General features: G+C 46.0%; 1 protein-coding gene across 1 annotated transcript in view; it reads left to right on the plus strand.

The window, feature by feature from the left end:
* LOC309396890 (uncharacterized protein) overlaps positions 1–12,088 on the plus strand; it is a 393,556-nt gene extending 381,468 nt beyond the window's left edge. The window contains exon 3 of the mRNA XM_081962432.1: positions 11,984–12,088. Coding sequence (XP_081818558.1) covers positions 11,984–12,043 — 60 coding nt within the window. The 3' untranslated portion in view covers positions 12,044–12,088. The remainder of the gene's footprint in view (positions 1–11,983) is intronic.
* Positions 12,089–13,122: the final 1,034 nt, after the last annotated feature.

A 13,122-nucleotide genomic window follows, 5' to 3' on the forward strand; every position in this document is an offset into this window, starting at 1 on the left:
AATCTTTCTCATAGTTAGTACAAGTGGGTAATTCAACGTTTTACTCTCTCACTCCATTCCGAGAATGAGAGATAGTTCAAATGCCGCTTTAACCGAGGGGGGTAAAAAAAACAACCCTCCAATCTTGCAACTTCAAATAGATTGAATCCACAACTTGTGAGTAGCTGTTGCTCATCCATTAGATGGTGTTAAAAGAGATTAGGGCAAACTTCTCACGTCCAGCACTTCACTGCAACTTCTGATTATTTCCTTCCAGAATCCATTCGTCGAAGGCGCAGGCAACTGACAGCTACGCCATGCGCCCCCCTTCGCTCCCCGGCTCCTGAGGTGAGACTGGAACACCCCCCCGATGGCTGCCGCCACTTCTGGGGGCTCCAACAAGCCGCCCTACGGCAGGTAGTCCCTCCAAGACCCCCTGTGCTCCCTAAGGGAGCCCACTGGAGAAACGAGCAGCGGACGCCTCCGGAAACCAGAAGTGATCTCTGGATCCAGAGAGATCTTGACAGACTTGAACCATGGCCCCTATCCAAAAAAACGAAATTTAATGTGCAGAGAAGCAAGCTTTGACACCTAGGCAGGAGAAACAAAGGTACAAGTACAGATTAGGTCTGTGACAGTGAACCTATGGCATGCATGGCACAGGTGGCACATGGAGGCCTCTCTGCTGCCACACGAGCCGTTGACCCAGCTGAGCTCCACCGCGCATGCACGTGCCCCTCCTGCTGGCAGCTCTGCATTTCCAGGTCTCTGCAGCATGTGCTGTTTAATCAAAATGAAGTTAAAAGACTATACAAGCCATTGAGAATATAACTATATACATCCAACAGGAACAAGACCTGCCTCACAGTAGCAGGTAGAGGTAAATCCTAGAGAGGCAAGAAATGCATCACTGAACAATGGAGATGAATGCTAGAGAACAGTAAAGCTGCATACAAGGCAGATGTAACACCTGTAACAGCTTCCACATGCACGGGGGGGGGGTTGTGTGTGGGAGGGGCACATGAGGACAAAAAGATTAGCTACTCCTGTTATAGGCAGTCTGAATAAAAGTAGTTGTGGACATCCTGTGGAGTAGTTTTCATGGTCTGACTACCTAGAGTGGCTGACAGATCTGGTGTTTGGTTTAGAAAACATCATCTTTATTTTATTAATTGTTTGCTTAGTAACTTCTAAAACTGTACTGCATTTATTCCTTCTTGTAATGATTTTAAACACATTCTTGCTGCAGTGCCATAATGTTATTCTGTTTTATTTTTATAAAACTAGCTATTTTTAACATGGATTCCTACCAGAGGTAGTAGCGGCGGTGGGAGGCTCCCCCCACCAGGGCCTTCTGCATATGTGCAGAAGTGTTGCGCACGCAAGCATGCACACCCGAACCGGTAGTAAAAAATTTGGCAACATTCCAACTCCTCCACCCTTTCTATTGCTTCTGTTCCTCTGCAATTAATTGTAATCTTCAGACATTATTTTCCAATCATGGCAGGAGTTCACCAATTTATGCCTTAAATTGTACTGGTGTTCCTACTGTAAGGGTTCAAGCCTCTCTTGCTTATTTTCCAAGCTCTCATCAAGTTCAACATACTTCAAACTATATTTTTCTCCCAATTGTTTCTGAGGTACAGCCCTTCTTGTGATATTGTTTTATTTTGCTTAATGTATTTCTCAGGCTATTTGCAGGATCACCTTTTCCTGCTTGAGTCCTGCCTGCTCCAGGAGGTCACTTGACAGACCTAGGAAGTGGACCTTTTTGGATAGAGTGTCTATTTTCCTAAGATCTGGGTTGTTCTAACTCTTTAGGGATCCTAGCAATCTTAAGACATGTGTCAGGCCTGTAATTCTGTTCCTTTTAGGATCTTTGGCCTGCCACATAATTAAAACATATATATATTATGCTGTTTCATTGGTATAGTAGTTGGGAGGGGGGAATAGAAAGGAGTAGGATTGTGGAATGTATTGTTATGAATTTCTTAGAAGCTCAAGGTCGTCTTTTGTCTCCGCACCTCGACACCTGGCCGGAAGAAGAGGGGTGTACATGCCAGCATGGAAGATGAAGATTGGACCATGTGATGAATTATGGGGTGTGGGGAAAAATGATGAACTTTTAACTGGGTGAATTCACCGGATGTACATTAGAGTTGAAATTCACCAGCTTAATGCCAACATGCCTGTCTTATTAAATTGGAGTTTTAAGGACTACTTTGCCTTGGACAATGATTTAATTCTGCATGATATTTGGAACGCTGACATTATTTCAACTCTCCGTTAAAAATTTATGAATCGAGTGTTGGCATACGTTGACCAAGTAGGCCCACAATACCTGACGGATCGAGAACTGATCCAAGAAATAGCAGAGGGGATGAATGAAGGAGAGGCAGCACAATGGATAGCGGAACTCCATGAAGAAGCAGCTCCTGAGTTAGATGACATAACGGGGTTCATCCAACTGATGCGGGCCCGATTTTACGATGTGGCCCAACAGGTAGATGCTGAAGACCAGATCCAGGAATTACGACAGGGGGGTCGGCCGGTCAAATAATTAGTTTGGGAATTCCGGAGAATAGCTGGAAGACTACGTTACTGGCCAGAGAGACTATTGATCTATACGTTCAAAAAGGCCTTAGATCCCAAACTGAAACAAGCTTGTGCCGTAAGGGGGACCCCAGATCGTATCCAAGAATGGTACACCACTGCAATCATACTGGACCACGAGATTAACACCTATCCAAACCCAGGTACCAGAACCCCTGAAAAAAAACCGTTAGCCCACCGAACGCAGAGGCAGCAAACTGAAAAGCTCCCGCCAACCCCGCGTTCCTGGGGCCCCAAAATAAAGTGCTACCGTTGTGGTCAGCTTGGCCACCGGGCATCTACATGCTGGGCTCCAGCCCCAGTTCCACAACCACGCCAACCACCTGCCAGCACAGTCAAGAAAACCCCCAGAAAACCACCAGAAAAAAGTCATCTGGCACAACAGCCAGCAGGGGCAGAGAGCGGAGCCACTGAAAACGCCCTGGCCACCTCAGAGGAGGAAGAGGAAGGAAACCCAGAAGACGACCCAATGGTGAGTGCACCTATCCGCCCCTTCCAAATAAAAGCCAAACTCCAAATACCGAAAACGGGGGTAGAAGGGGAAGTTGGGGTGATTATAGATACCGGCTGCACCCGATGCTTAATCAGCATGTCAATAGTGGAGCAACTAGGTATACGCACCAGACCCCTGAAACAACCCATTCCGTTTGAGCAAGTGGATGGAACCCTAATTGGGGGAGCTCCGGCTACAAAGATCACTGAGTTAGTAAAACTGGTGATAGGCCGCCACTATGAGTTCCTCAGATTCATCGTGGCCCCGGGAATGCAGGAGTCAGTTATCCTAGGGCTTGCATGGTTGGACAAGTGGGAACCTACCATAAAGTGGGAGGATGGCGTTAGAAAGGTGACTATTGGACTTGGGCCGTTACCACCGGTGGAACCAAAAGGCCACCCAGGAACATTGGAACCTAACAGCCCAACCCAGCCAGAACCTGCAGCAACCGCAGCAGACACTAAACTTCCGGGAATCCAACGAGTCCCAAAGATCTATTGGGATCTGGCGGAGGTGTTCAGTGAGGAAGACGGAAACTACCTTCCACCTCACCGCGCCACAGATTGTGCCATAGAGTTCAAACCTGGGGTAACCCTACCAAAGCCCAAAATGTACTCTATGACGCCTAAAGAGATGATAGAATTGAGGAAGTACATCGACACCAATTTGAAAAGAGGGTTTATGGAACCAGCAAAATCAAAAGTAGCGGCCCCAGTGCTCTTCAGGGAAAAGAAAGATGGGGGGGGGTTCGCCTCTGTGTGGACTTATGAGCTTTGAATGCGGTATGCGAAAAGAATACCTATCCCCTCCCTCTCATGAAAGATATGTTGAACCACTTGGCTAAGGGCAAGATCTTCACCAAGCTGGATTTGAGAGAGGCGTATTAGCGTATACGAATCCGGAAAGGGGATGAGTGGAAGACCGCTTTTAATACTCCCTTAGGCAGCTTCCAATATAAAGTCATGCCTTTCGGACTACAAGGAGCACCCACAGTATTCATGCAGTACATAAATGAAGTGCTACATGACCACCTGTACCGCGGAGTACTCGTTTATTTAGATGACATCTTGATCTTCTCTGAGACCATGGAAGAACATGTGAAACTGGTACGGCAAGTCCTGAAAAAACTTCTAGCTGCCAAACTTTATGCAAAATTGTCAAAGTGTGAATTCCACAAGACCTCGCTAGATTATCTGGGATATCATATCTCCAATGAAGGAGTAGAAATGGACCCAGAAAAAGTGAAAGCGGTGTTAGATTGGAAACCTCCAAGCACTCGCAAACAATTACAAAGCTTCCTTGGATTTGCAAACTTTTATAGGCAGTTTATTCCAACCTTTGCTGAAATTGCCCTACCATTGACTGACCTATTAAGAACGGGGCCTTCTCCTACTAAACCAAAAGCAAACCAACCATTAAAATGGACAATCGACTGTCAAAAGGCTTTTGAGAAATTAAAACGGCTCTTTGCCCAAGAACCCATATTGCAACACCCCGATCCAGAGCGACTTTCATAATCCAAACGGATGCCAGTGATGTCGCGATAGCCGCGGTGCTACTACAAAAGAATCAAGAAGGCCACCTCTTACCATGCGCTTACATCTCCAAGAAACTCACCACTACGGAAAGAAGGTGGCCCATTTGGGAGAAGGAGGCATTCGCGATCAGGTGGAGCATGCTCACCTGGAGGCATCTCCTGGAAGGGGGGGATATACCGTTCAAGGTATGGACTGATCATAAAAACCTCGAAACTCTCCTTGCCCATCGAAAGTTATCCCCCAAACAGGTCCGTTGGGCCCAATATTTCCAAAGGTTCAAATTTGAAATTAAACACATCCCCGCAGGGAAGAACTTGTTAGCAGATGCACTGTCGAGAAAACCCCAGTTTGACAGTAAGAAGGAAGAAATTTTCCACCCCATCATATCTCCTTCTCACCAAAAGGCAGCTCAAGTCACCAGTCGAAGCCAAGATAAACTGAGAACCGAACTGAAAGCAGCCCTCCAGAAAGACCCATGGTTCAACAACAACAAAGACATCCTAACGATTAATGATGGCGTAGCCTGGAAGGGATCCAAACTGTACGTCCCTGCAGAAATGAGATTGCAAGTGCTACAGCAGAGTCATGATGCGAAACTAGGAGGTCATTTCGGATTCCTGAAAACTCTCCACCTCGCTAGACGTCAATTTTGGTGGCCAAAGATGAGGTCGGAGGTGGAAGATTATGTAAAAAGCTGTGCTACTTGTGCAACAATGAAAACCCGTCCGGGAAAGCCCCCTGGACTACTACAACAAGTGGCCAGCCCTAGCCGACCATGGGAAGAGATAGCAATGGACTTCATTGTCGAACTTCCAGATAGCAGTGGTAATAAAGTAATCTGGACAGTTATTGATTTGTTTTCCAAGCAAGCACACTTTATCGCTTGTTCAAGCCTACCATCTGCAAAGAAATTAGCGAAAATGTTTGTGAAACACATTTATCGCCTACATGGAGTTCCAAAAAGGATCATTTCAGATCGCGGAGTTCAATTCACCGCCAAGTTCTGGAGAGAATTCCTAAAATCGATCGGGTCCACGCAGGGACTCAGCTCAGCATTTCATCCCAGCACAAATGGGGCAGCAGAGAGGGCCAATGCGATGGTGGAACAGTATATCCGGTGTTATGTGGACTATCAGCAAGACAATTGGTCGGACTTGCTACCTTTCACTGAAGTAGCATATAATAATGCGGTTCACAGCAGTACCGGATTAACTCCTTTCCAGATTACCAGTGGCATGGAATTCGTTCCCATGCCTGAACTACCTAAGGAACCTCCCTCATCCATGTCCCTGAATGAATGGCTGGAGGCACTAAAGAAGGGATGGGAGAATACCAAAATGGCGCTAACAGATGCGGCAGAAGCCTACAAGAAGCAAGCTGATAAACATCGTTCCCTACAACCCCCCTTTCGAGTGGGGGACAAAGTTTTTTTGTCTACTAAATACATAAGATTAAAGATGCCTAGTAAGAAATTAGGTCCAAAATTTCTAGGTCCTTTCCCAATAGAAAAGATAATTAACCCAGTTACAGTTCGACTCAGCCTACCCAGACTCTTAGGGAAAATTTACCCGGTATTCCATTGTAGCTTATTGAAGCCGGTAAGGGAGTCTAGCACGAGACCATCCACCCAAACTCCACCTCCTCCCGTAGTGGTAGAAGGGGAAACACATTATGAAGTGAAAAAAATATTAGATTCCAGGCTGTATAGAGGTCGTTTACAATATTTAGTGCATTGGAAGGGATACCCTTTGTCAGAAGCTACGTGGGTGAAAAGTTGGGATCTGAAAGCAGATAAATTAGTGAAGCAATTCCATGAGAAATTCCCTGATAAGCCAAAGGGTCCCCCTGGGGGAGGAAGAGGTGGTTAAAATTTGATGGTTAACGTTTATGTTATTCTCTTTTCAGGAAACGTTTTTCTCTTGAGGAGAGGCCGCCTGTCAGGCCTGTAATTCTGTTCCTTTTAGGATCTTTGGCCTGCCACATAATTAAAACATATATATATTATGCTGTTTCATTGGTATAGTAGTTGGGAGGGGGGAATAGAAAGGAGTAGGATTGTGGAATGTATTGTTATGAATTTCTTAGAAGCTCAAGGTCGTCTTTTGTCTCCGCACCTCGACACCTGGCCGGAAGAAGAGGGGTGTACATGCCAGCATGGAAGATGAAGATTGGACCATGTGATGAATTATGGGGTGTGGGGAAAAATGATGAACTTTTAACTGGGTGAATTCACCGGATGTACATTAGAGTTGAAATTCACCAGCTTAATGCCAACATGCCTGTCTTATTAAATTGGAGTTTTAAGGACTACTTTGCCTTGGACAATGATTTAATTCTGCATGATATTTGGAACGCTGACAACATGTCTGTTTAGATCAGTGGTTCCCAAACATTTTCAGTCCACCGCCCCCTTGGTGCTACAAACTGATCCTCAGTGCCCTCCACCCAGTGGTAGAATTCAATTTTTTTTATTACCGGTTCTGTGGGCGTGGCATGGTGGGCATGGCTGGGGGGGGGGTCATGTGACTGGGCGGTTTGCGCGACGGAAGGAAGATAGTAACAGTAAAATTCAAAACTGTAACAATTAATTGCATATTTATTCAAAATCCAATTTAAAAACCTTTTTAGTTAATGTTAATTCAGTGCTTCTCAATTATTTTCTGTCATGACCCCCTAGGAAGAAGAAAACATTTCGCCCCCCCCCCCACAACTGTAAATAGTCTAATTTGTCTATAAAATTGTTATAAGTACACCTCTGCATAACATAGCACACCGGTCTTTCCTCGACTCCCACCGTAGTCACATGCTTTCTTTCCTCTTTCCCTCTTACTTGTCTATCCTTCCTTCCACCCTCCCTTCCCTTCCTTCCTGCCTCCCTTCCAGTTCCCTCCTTCCTCTTTCCCCCTGCCTGCCTGCCTTCTTTCCTCTTTCCCTATCCTCCTATCCTTCCTTTCTCCCTCCCTCCTTCCCTGCCTCCCTTCCAGTTCCATTCTTCCCTCCTTCCTTCTGCCTCCTTCCTGCCTGCTTGCCTTCTTTCCTCTTTCCCTCTTGCTTGTCTATCCTTCCTTCCACCCTCCCTTCCTCCTTCCCTTCCTTCCTGCCTCCCTTCCAGTTCCCTCCTTCCTCTTTCCCCCTGCCTGCCTGCCTTCTTTCCTCTTTCCCTATCCTCCTATCCTTCCTTTCTCCCTCCCTCCTTCCCTGCCTCCCTTCCAGTTCCATTCTTCCCTCCTTCCTTCTGCCTCCTTCCTGCCTGCTTGCCTTCTTTCCTCTTTCCCTCTTGTTTGTCTATCCTTCCTTCCACCCTCCCTTCCTCCTTCCCTTCCTTCCTGCCTCCCTTCCAGTTCCCTCCTTCCTCTTTCCCCCTGCCTGCCTGCCTTCTTTCCTCTTTCCCTATCCTCCTATCCTTCCTTTCTCCCTCCCTCCTTCCCTGCCTCCCTTCCAGTTCCATTCTTCCCTCCTTCCTTCTGCCTCCTTCCTGCCTGCTTGCCTTCTTTCCTCTTTCCCTCTTGCTTGTCTATCCTTCCTTCCACCCTCCCTTCCTCCTTCCCTTCCTTCCTGCCTCCCTTCCAGTTCCCTCCTTCCTCTTTCCCCCTGCCTGCCTGCCTTCTTTCCTCTTTCCCTATCCTCCTATCCTTCCTTTCTCCCTCCCTCCTTCCCTGCCTCCCTTCCAGTTCCATTCTTCCCTCCTTCCTTCTGCCTCCTTCCTGCCTGCTTGCCTTCTTTCCTCTTTCCCTCTTGCTTGTCTATCCTTACTCCCTCCTCCCTTTCTTCCCTCCCTCCCTGCCAGCAGCTCCTCCAGCATCCCAGCTGGAAGCAGCAGCACAACAGTCGCCGTTACCAGGGGCGAAGGGGTGGGGGTGGCAAGATCGGGCGACCGCCGCCCCTTTGTCCCTTCCCCAACAGCGGCTGTTGCGCTTCCACTTCCAGACGGAATGTTGGCGGTGGAGCTGCTGGCGGGGAGGCGAGCTACCTGCATAAAGACGCCGCCGACAGCCATGCTTCCCTCCCTCCCACCCCCGCCCGAGCAGGCTTCTTGCACAGATCCAGCCCGCGGCTCTGATGAGTCTCTGAGCAGTCCCCAGCGCTGCCACTTCAAGCCGGGATATATTATGCCTCGCCCACGCCGCCGCCGTTGCACCCAGATGGAAAGGGAGCCTTCGCGCCCCCCTTTACGGAGCCTCGCGCCCCCCCAGGGGGGCGCGCCCCACTATTTGAGAACCGCTGTGTTAATTCAACAAAATTGTTGAATATGATCCAGTGATACCAGGTTTTCAGTCTGATAGTCATTTATCAAGAACCTTCGTAACTAGTAACTTAGTAAACTCAGTAAAATTTAGTAACAACTTCACTGTTCTTAGTAGATAATCCCTGTTTAGATATTGAAAGAAGTAATCTCAGTAAGGTATTATCACAAAGCACAAAACTGCAACAGATATCATTAAGATATCACAAACTTACACAAAAAGATGTTCTTGTAAGAAACCCAAAATGGATAATAAACAGTTTTGTCTTTTATCTAAAGTTTTTTATCTTTAGATCAATGACCTTAATTATTCTTTCTCTCCCTCACAAACATACACATATACCAGTGGTGGGTTTCAAATTTTTTTAGAACCTATTCTGTAGGTGTGGCCTATTTTGTGGGCATGGCTTGGCAGTCATGTGATCGGGTGGGAGTGGCCAACTTGTAAAATGTGGTGAAATTCATTTAACAATGCTCTTGCTTAGCAACCAAAATTTTGGGCTCAATTGTTATCATAAGTTCTTTCTTTTTCTTTCTTTTTTTCTTCCTTCCTTCTTTCTTATATCTCTCTTTCCTTCTTTCTTTCTTTCCTTTTCTTCCTTCCATCCATTCTTTCTTTCTTGTGTGTCTCTCTTTCTTCCTTTTCTTCCTTTCTCTTCTTTCCTTCCTTTCTTTGTTCCTTATTTCTTTCTTGTCTCTGTCTCCCCTACTTACTTTCTCTTTCTTTCTCTCTTTCTCTCTTTGTCTCTCTCTTTTCTCTCTCTCTATCCCTCTTCCTTCCTTTTATTCTCTCTTACTCTTTCTCTCTCTCTCTTTCTCTCTCTCTCTCTCTCTCTCACCCCCACTCTCTCTCTCACACACACATACCTTCCAGTTGGTGAACATTTCTGTTTATCCAGCTGGGAAGCTGGCAAAGAAGCCTCATTTTCCCTGCCACCTGCAGCTCTTGGAGGAAGAATGAAGGGAAGTGAGCCACGGGCCTCATCTCTACCTCCTTCCTTGAGAGCTGGCTTCAGGGACGGCCAGCCTCTCCCATCACTGCACCCTTCACTCGCCTTTCACCCGGAGGCTCTGCTAGCGGGGTGCCTGCCATTTCACCTCCCGAGAGAAGCTCGGGAGAGACATGCAAATGGCCGCAACTTGAGGCTCCTGAGGAGGCTCCTGGACACCAGGGGTGGCAGTGGGGCCTGCTGCTGCTCTTCTGCTATTCCCGGTAATGCAGGCTTCTTGGAGAGCATTAAGTTGCAGGTGCACCGATTCCAGCAGCTGCGTTTTCCCTTGAAATTTGCTGTCCCAACAACCCAAAGGGGACATTCTCCCAGCGGCATCTCAGATGCTCCCACCCTTAGCCATGAGGGAGTGAGGACAGCTGGGTGCAGTTTGGCACCTCCCGGCTCCCCTCAGATCATCAAGGGACCTCGCGCGTCTGCTTGCTCATATGGCCTGCGTGCTTCCAGCAGAAATGGGAAGTGTGGGGATCTTAATGTAGTAGAGTGGGGGAGGCTGGAGCAGGAGGTTAAATAAACAAATTTGGCTTCACTTCCTTGCACGGCAAGAGAGAAAGGTGCCTGAGATGCCGCTGGGAGAACGTCCCCTTCGGGTTGTCCTCTTAGTGCCCCCTGCCACCCCCTTGCCTCTTAGTGCCCCCCCTAAGTAATCCCACTGCCCCCCAGGGGGCGGTACCACCCACTTTGGGAACCACTGGTTTAGATGGTCAAGGAGGTGGAAGGTCAAAAGGGCTGATGAAATTAGAGCTATTGTGATTGAGATGGGCAGCCAAGAATTGAGAAGAGATACAGAACAGATTGAAATAATGACCTGGGCGGATCACAACACAATAAAAATAACATGGAAAGGACCGAAAAAGAAAAAGAGATAGTCAATGAATCAAAGAATAGTGAAAGATAAAGAATATATAAAAATGATAGAAAGAGAATTGTAACTGTTCTACAAAGTAAATTAGAAAGAAGAAACATCGTTACAAAATTTATGGGACACTACAAAAGCTTTTATAAGAGGGTTGACAATAATGTATTTGGCAAGGGAAAAAAAGGAAAAGAGACAAAAACAAGAATCATTAGAGAAAGAACTTAAAGAATTGGAAATGGACCTGCAAAAAAACCCACAAGAATCAAAAATAAAGGAGAAAAAAGAACGAATAAAACACAAATTAAATTTGATGACACAAGAAGAGATGGCCCAAAAAATCAAATTTGCAAAACAAAACTATTTTGAAAATGCGAATAAACCGGGAAGATGGTTAGCACTCAAATTGAAAAAAAGGAAAAGGAAAAAGAATAATACATCATTTACAAGATGAAAGGGGAAACATACAATACCGGAAAGAGGGGAAAAAATAGTACATAAACTTTTTGAGAATCTATACAGCAAAGAAAATATATTACAAGACAGTATCGAACAATACTTAAATAAAAAGAATCTACATGAAATTGAGGAAGAGAAAAGAGAAATGCTAAACAAAAAAATCACAGTGATAGAATTAAAGGAAGCATTGAAGAGACAAAAAAATAATAAAACACCAGGCCCAGACGGTATACCTGTAGAATTTTATAAAGCCATGCAAGAGCAGACAGAAACAGTGATTTTAGACTTCTTTAATGAAGCACTTATAGAAGCAAAGTTACCAAAATCATGGAGGGAAGCATATATAACATTGATACCCAAAGACGATTTGGACTACCAACAAATAAAAAATTACAGAACAATTTCTTTACTAAACGCAGATTATAAAATCTTTACATCAATAAAGGCAGAGCAAATTAAAAAAATATTAAATGAAATTATCCACACAGATCAAAATGGCTTCTTACAAAATATCAATTTAAAAACAATATGAGGATAATTATAAATACACTAGAATATTATGAAGAGAATCTGGGAAAACAAGTTGCACTGGTCTTAGATGCCCAGAAGACCTTTGATAATGTGCATTGGCATTTCATATTCCCTGTCAGGCCTGTAGTTATGTTCTTTTTAGGATCTTTGGCCTGCCACACTTTCTTATAATTTTCTATGCTGTTCATTAGTGTAGTAGTTGGGAGGGGGGAATAGAAAGGAGTAGGATTTGTGTAATGTATTGTTGTCATTCTTTTATAGAAGCCAAGGTCATCTTTTGTCTCCGCACCTCAACACCTGACCGGAAGCAGAGGGGTGTAGATGCCAGCGTGGAAGATGATGATTGGAACATGTGATGGATTTGTGGGTGTGGGGATAGATCATGAACTTTCAACTGGGTGGAATTCCAGGAAGAACATTAGAGTTGGAATTCCATAGAGGTGCTAACTTGCCTGTATGAATACATTGGAACGTTAAGGATGATTCTGCCTGGTCTCTGATTGATTTCATACATGGTATTTAGAACGCTAACATTATTCCAACTCTCACTTTAAAATAATTCACTAGCACCCCCCCTCACAAGGGGGGGGGGGCTGGTGATGGGGGGTGCTGAATTCCCAACGCTGACCGGGACAGCGTAAAATATCAGCGAAGAAATAATGAGAAAGCTTTGGGTGATAAGAAGCTGAGAGCTGACGCTTCAAAGGCAATGGAATGCTGTTTCAAGATTTATTGCATCTCGCAAGGGGACGGAGGGGGCTGGAAAAGGCTTTTTCTACACCTGGTTAGAAGATGAAAGGAATGGAGATTCAAGCCATCCCCATGCAGTCATTTCTGATGGGCTTCCCGGACCATCTCGGACAACTAAAAGTGAGTGCATGCTCCCCCTCCTTCCCCCCAGCTTGGAAGCAAGGCTTGGGAAAAAACCTGGATTGGAGATTTTGACTCCTTCCAGACAGCAATAAATGAAATGGCTTATTACCCTGCAACTGAGTGGGAGACAGATTCTCTATCAAAATGGGAATTTCAACCCAGCCAGCAAGAAGGGATTTGGCCAGCATCTTTCACTTACCAGCCACCACAAATGGGGCTGCAACCAGTGAATGAAGCACCACCAAATTGGGCTTTCTTCCCAGGGCATGGATGGAAAAGATTCCACTGGGCAACTCCTTTGCCATCCACATGGGAAAATGCTCCAAGCCAGCAGGAGGGTCCTTGGCACATAACCCCCCCCTAGCCAGCCATCATTGGTTGAGCTGCAACCTGTGAAGCAGGCAACCCCGGGATGGGTCTTAACCCCAGGTCATGGATGGGAGGAATGCCAGTGGGCACCTGCCCTCCCTCAGCAGATGGCACCATGGCAGAAAACTGGGCAGTGGCCAACTGAGGGATTGACCTCC

The sequence above is a fragment of the Natrix helvetica genome, assembly GCF_964273705.1.
Source record: "Natrix helvetica genome assembly, chromosome: 9".
Classification (NCBI taxonomy): domain Eukaryota; kingdom Metazoa; phylum Chordata; class Lepidosauria; order Squamata; family Natricidae; genus Natrix; species Natrix helvetica.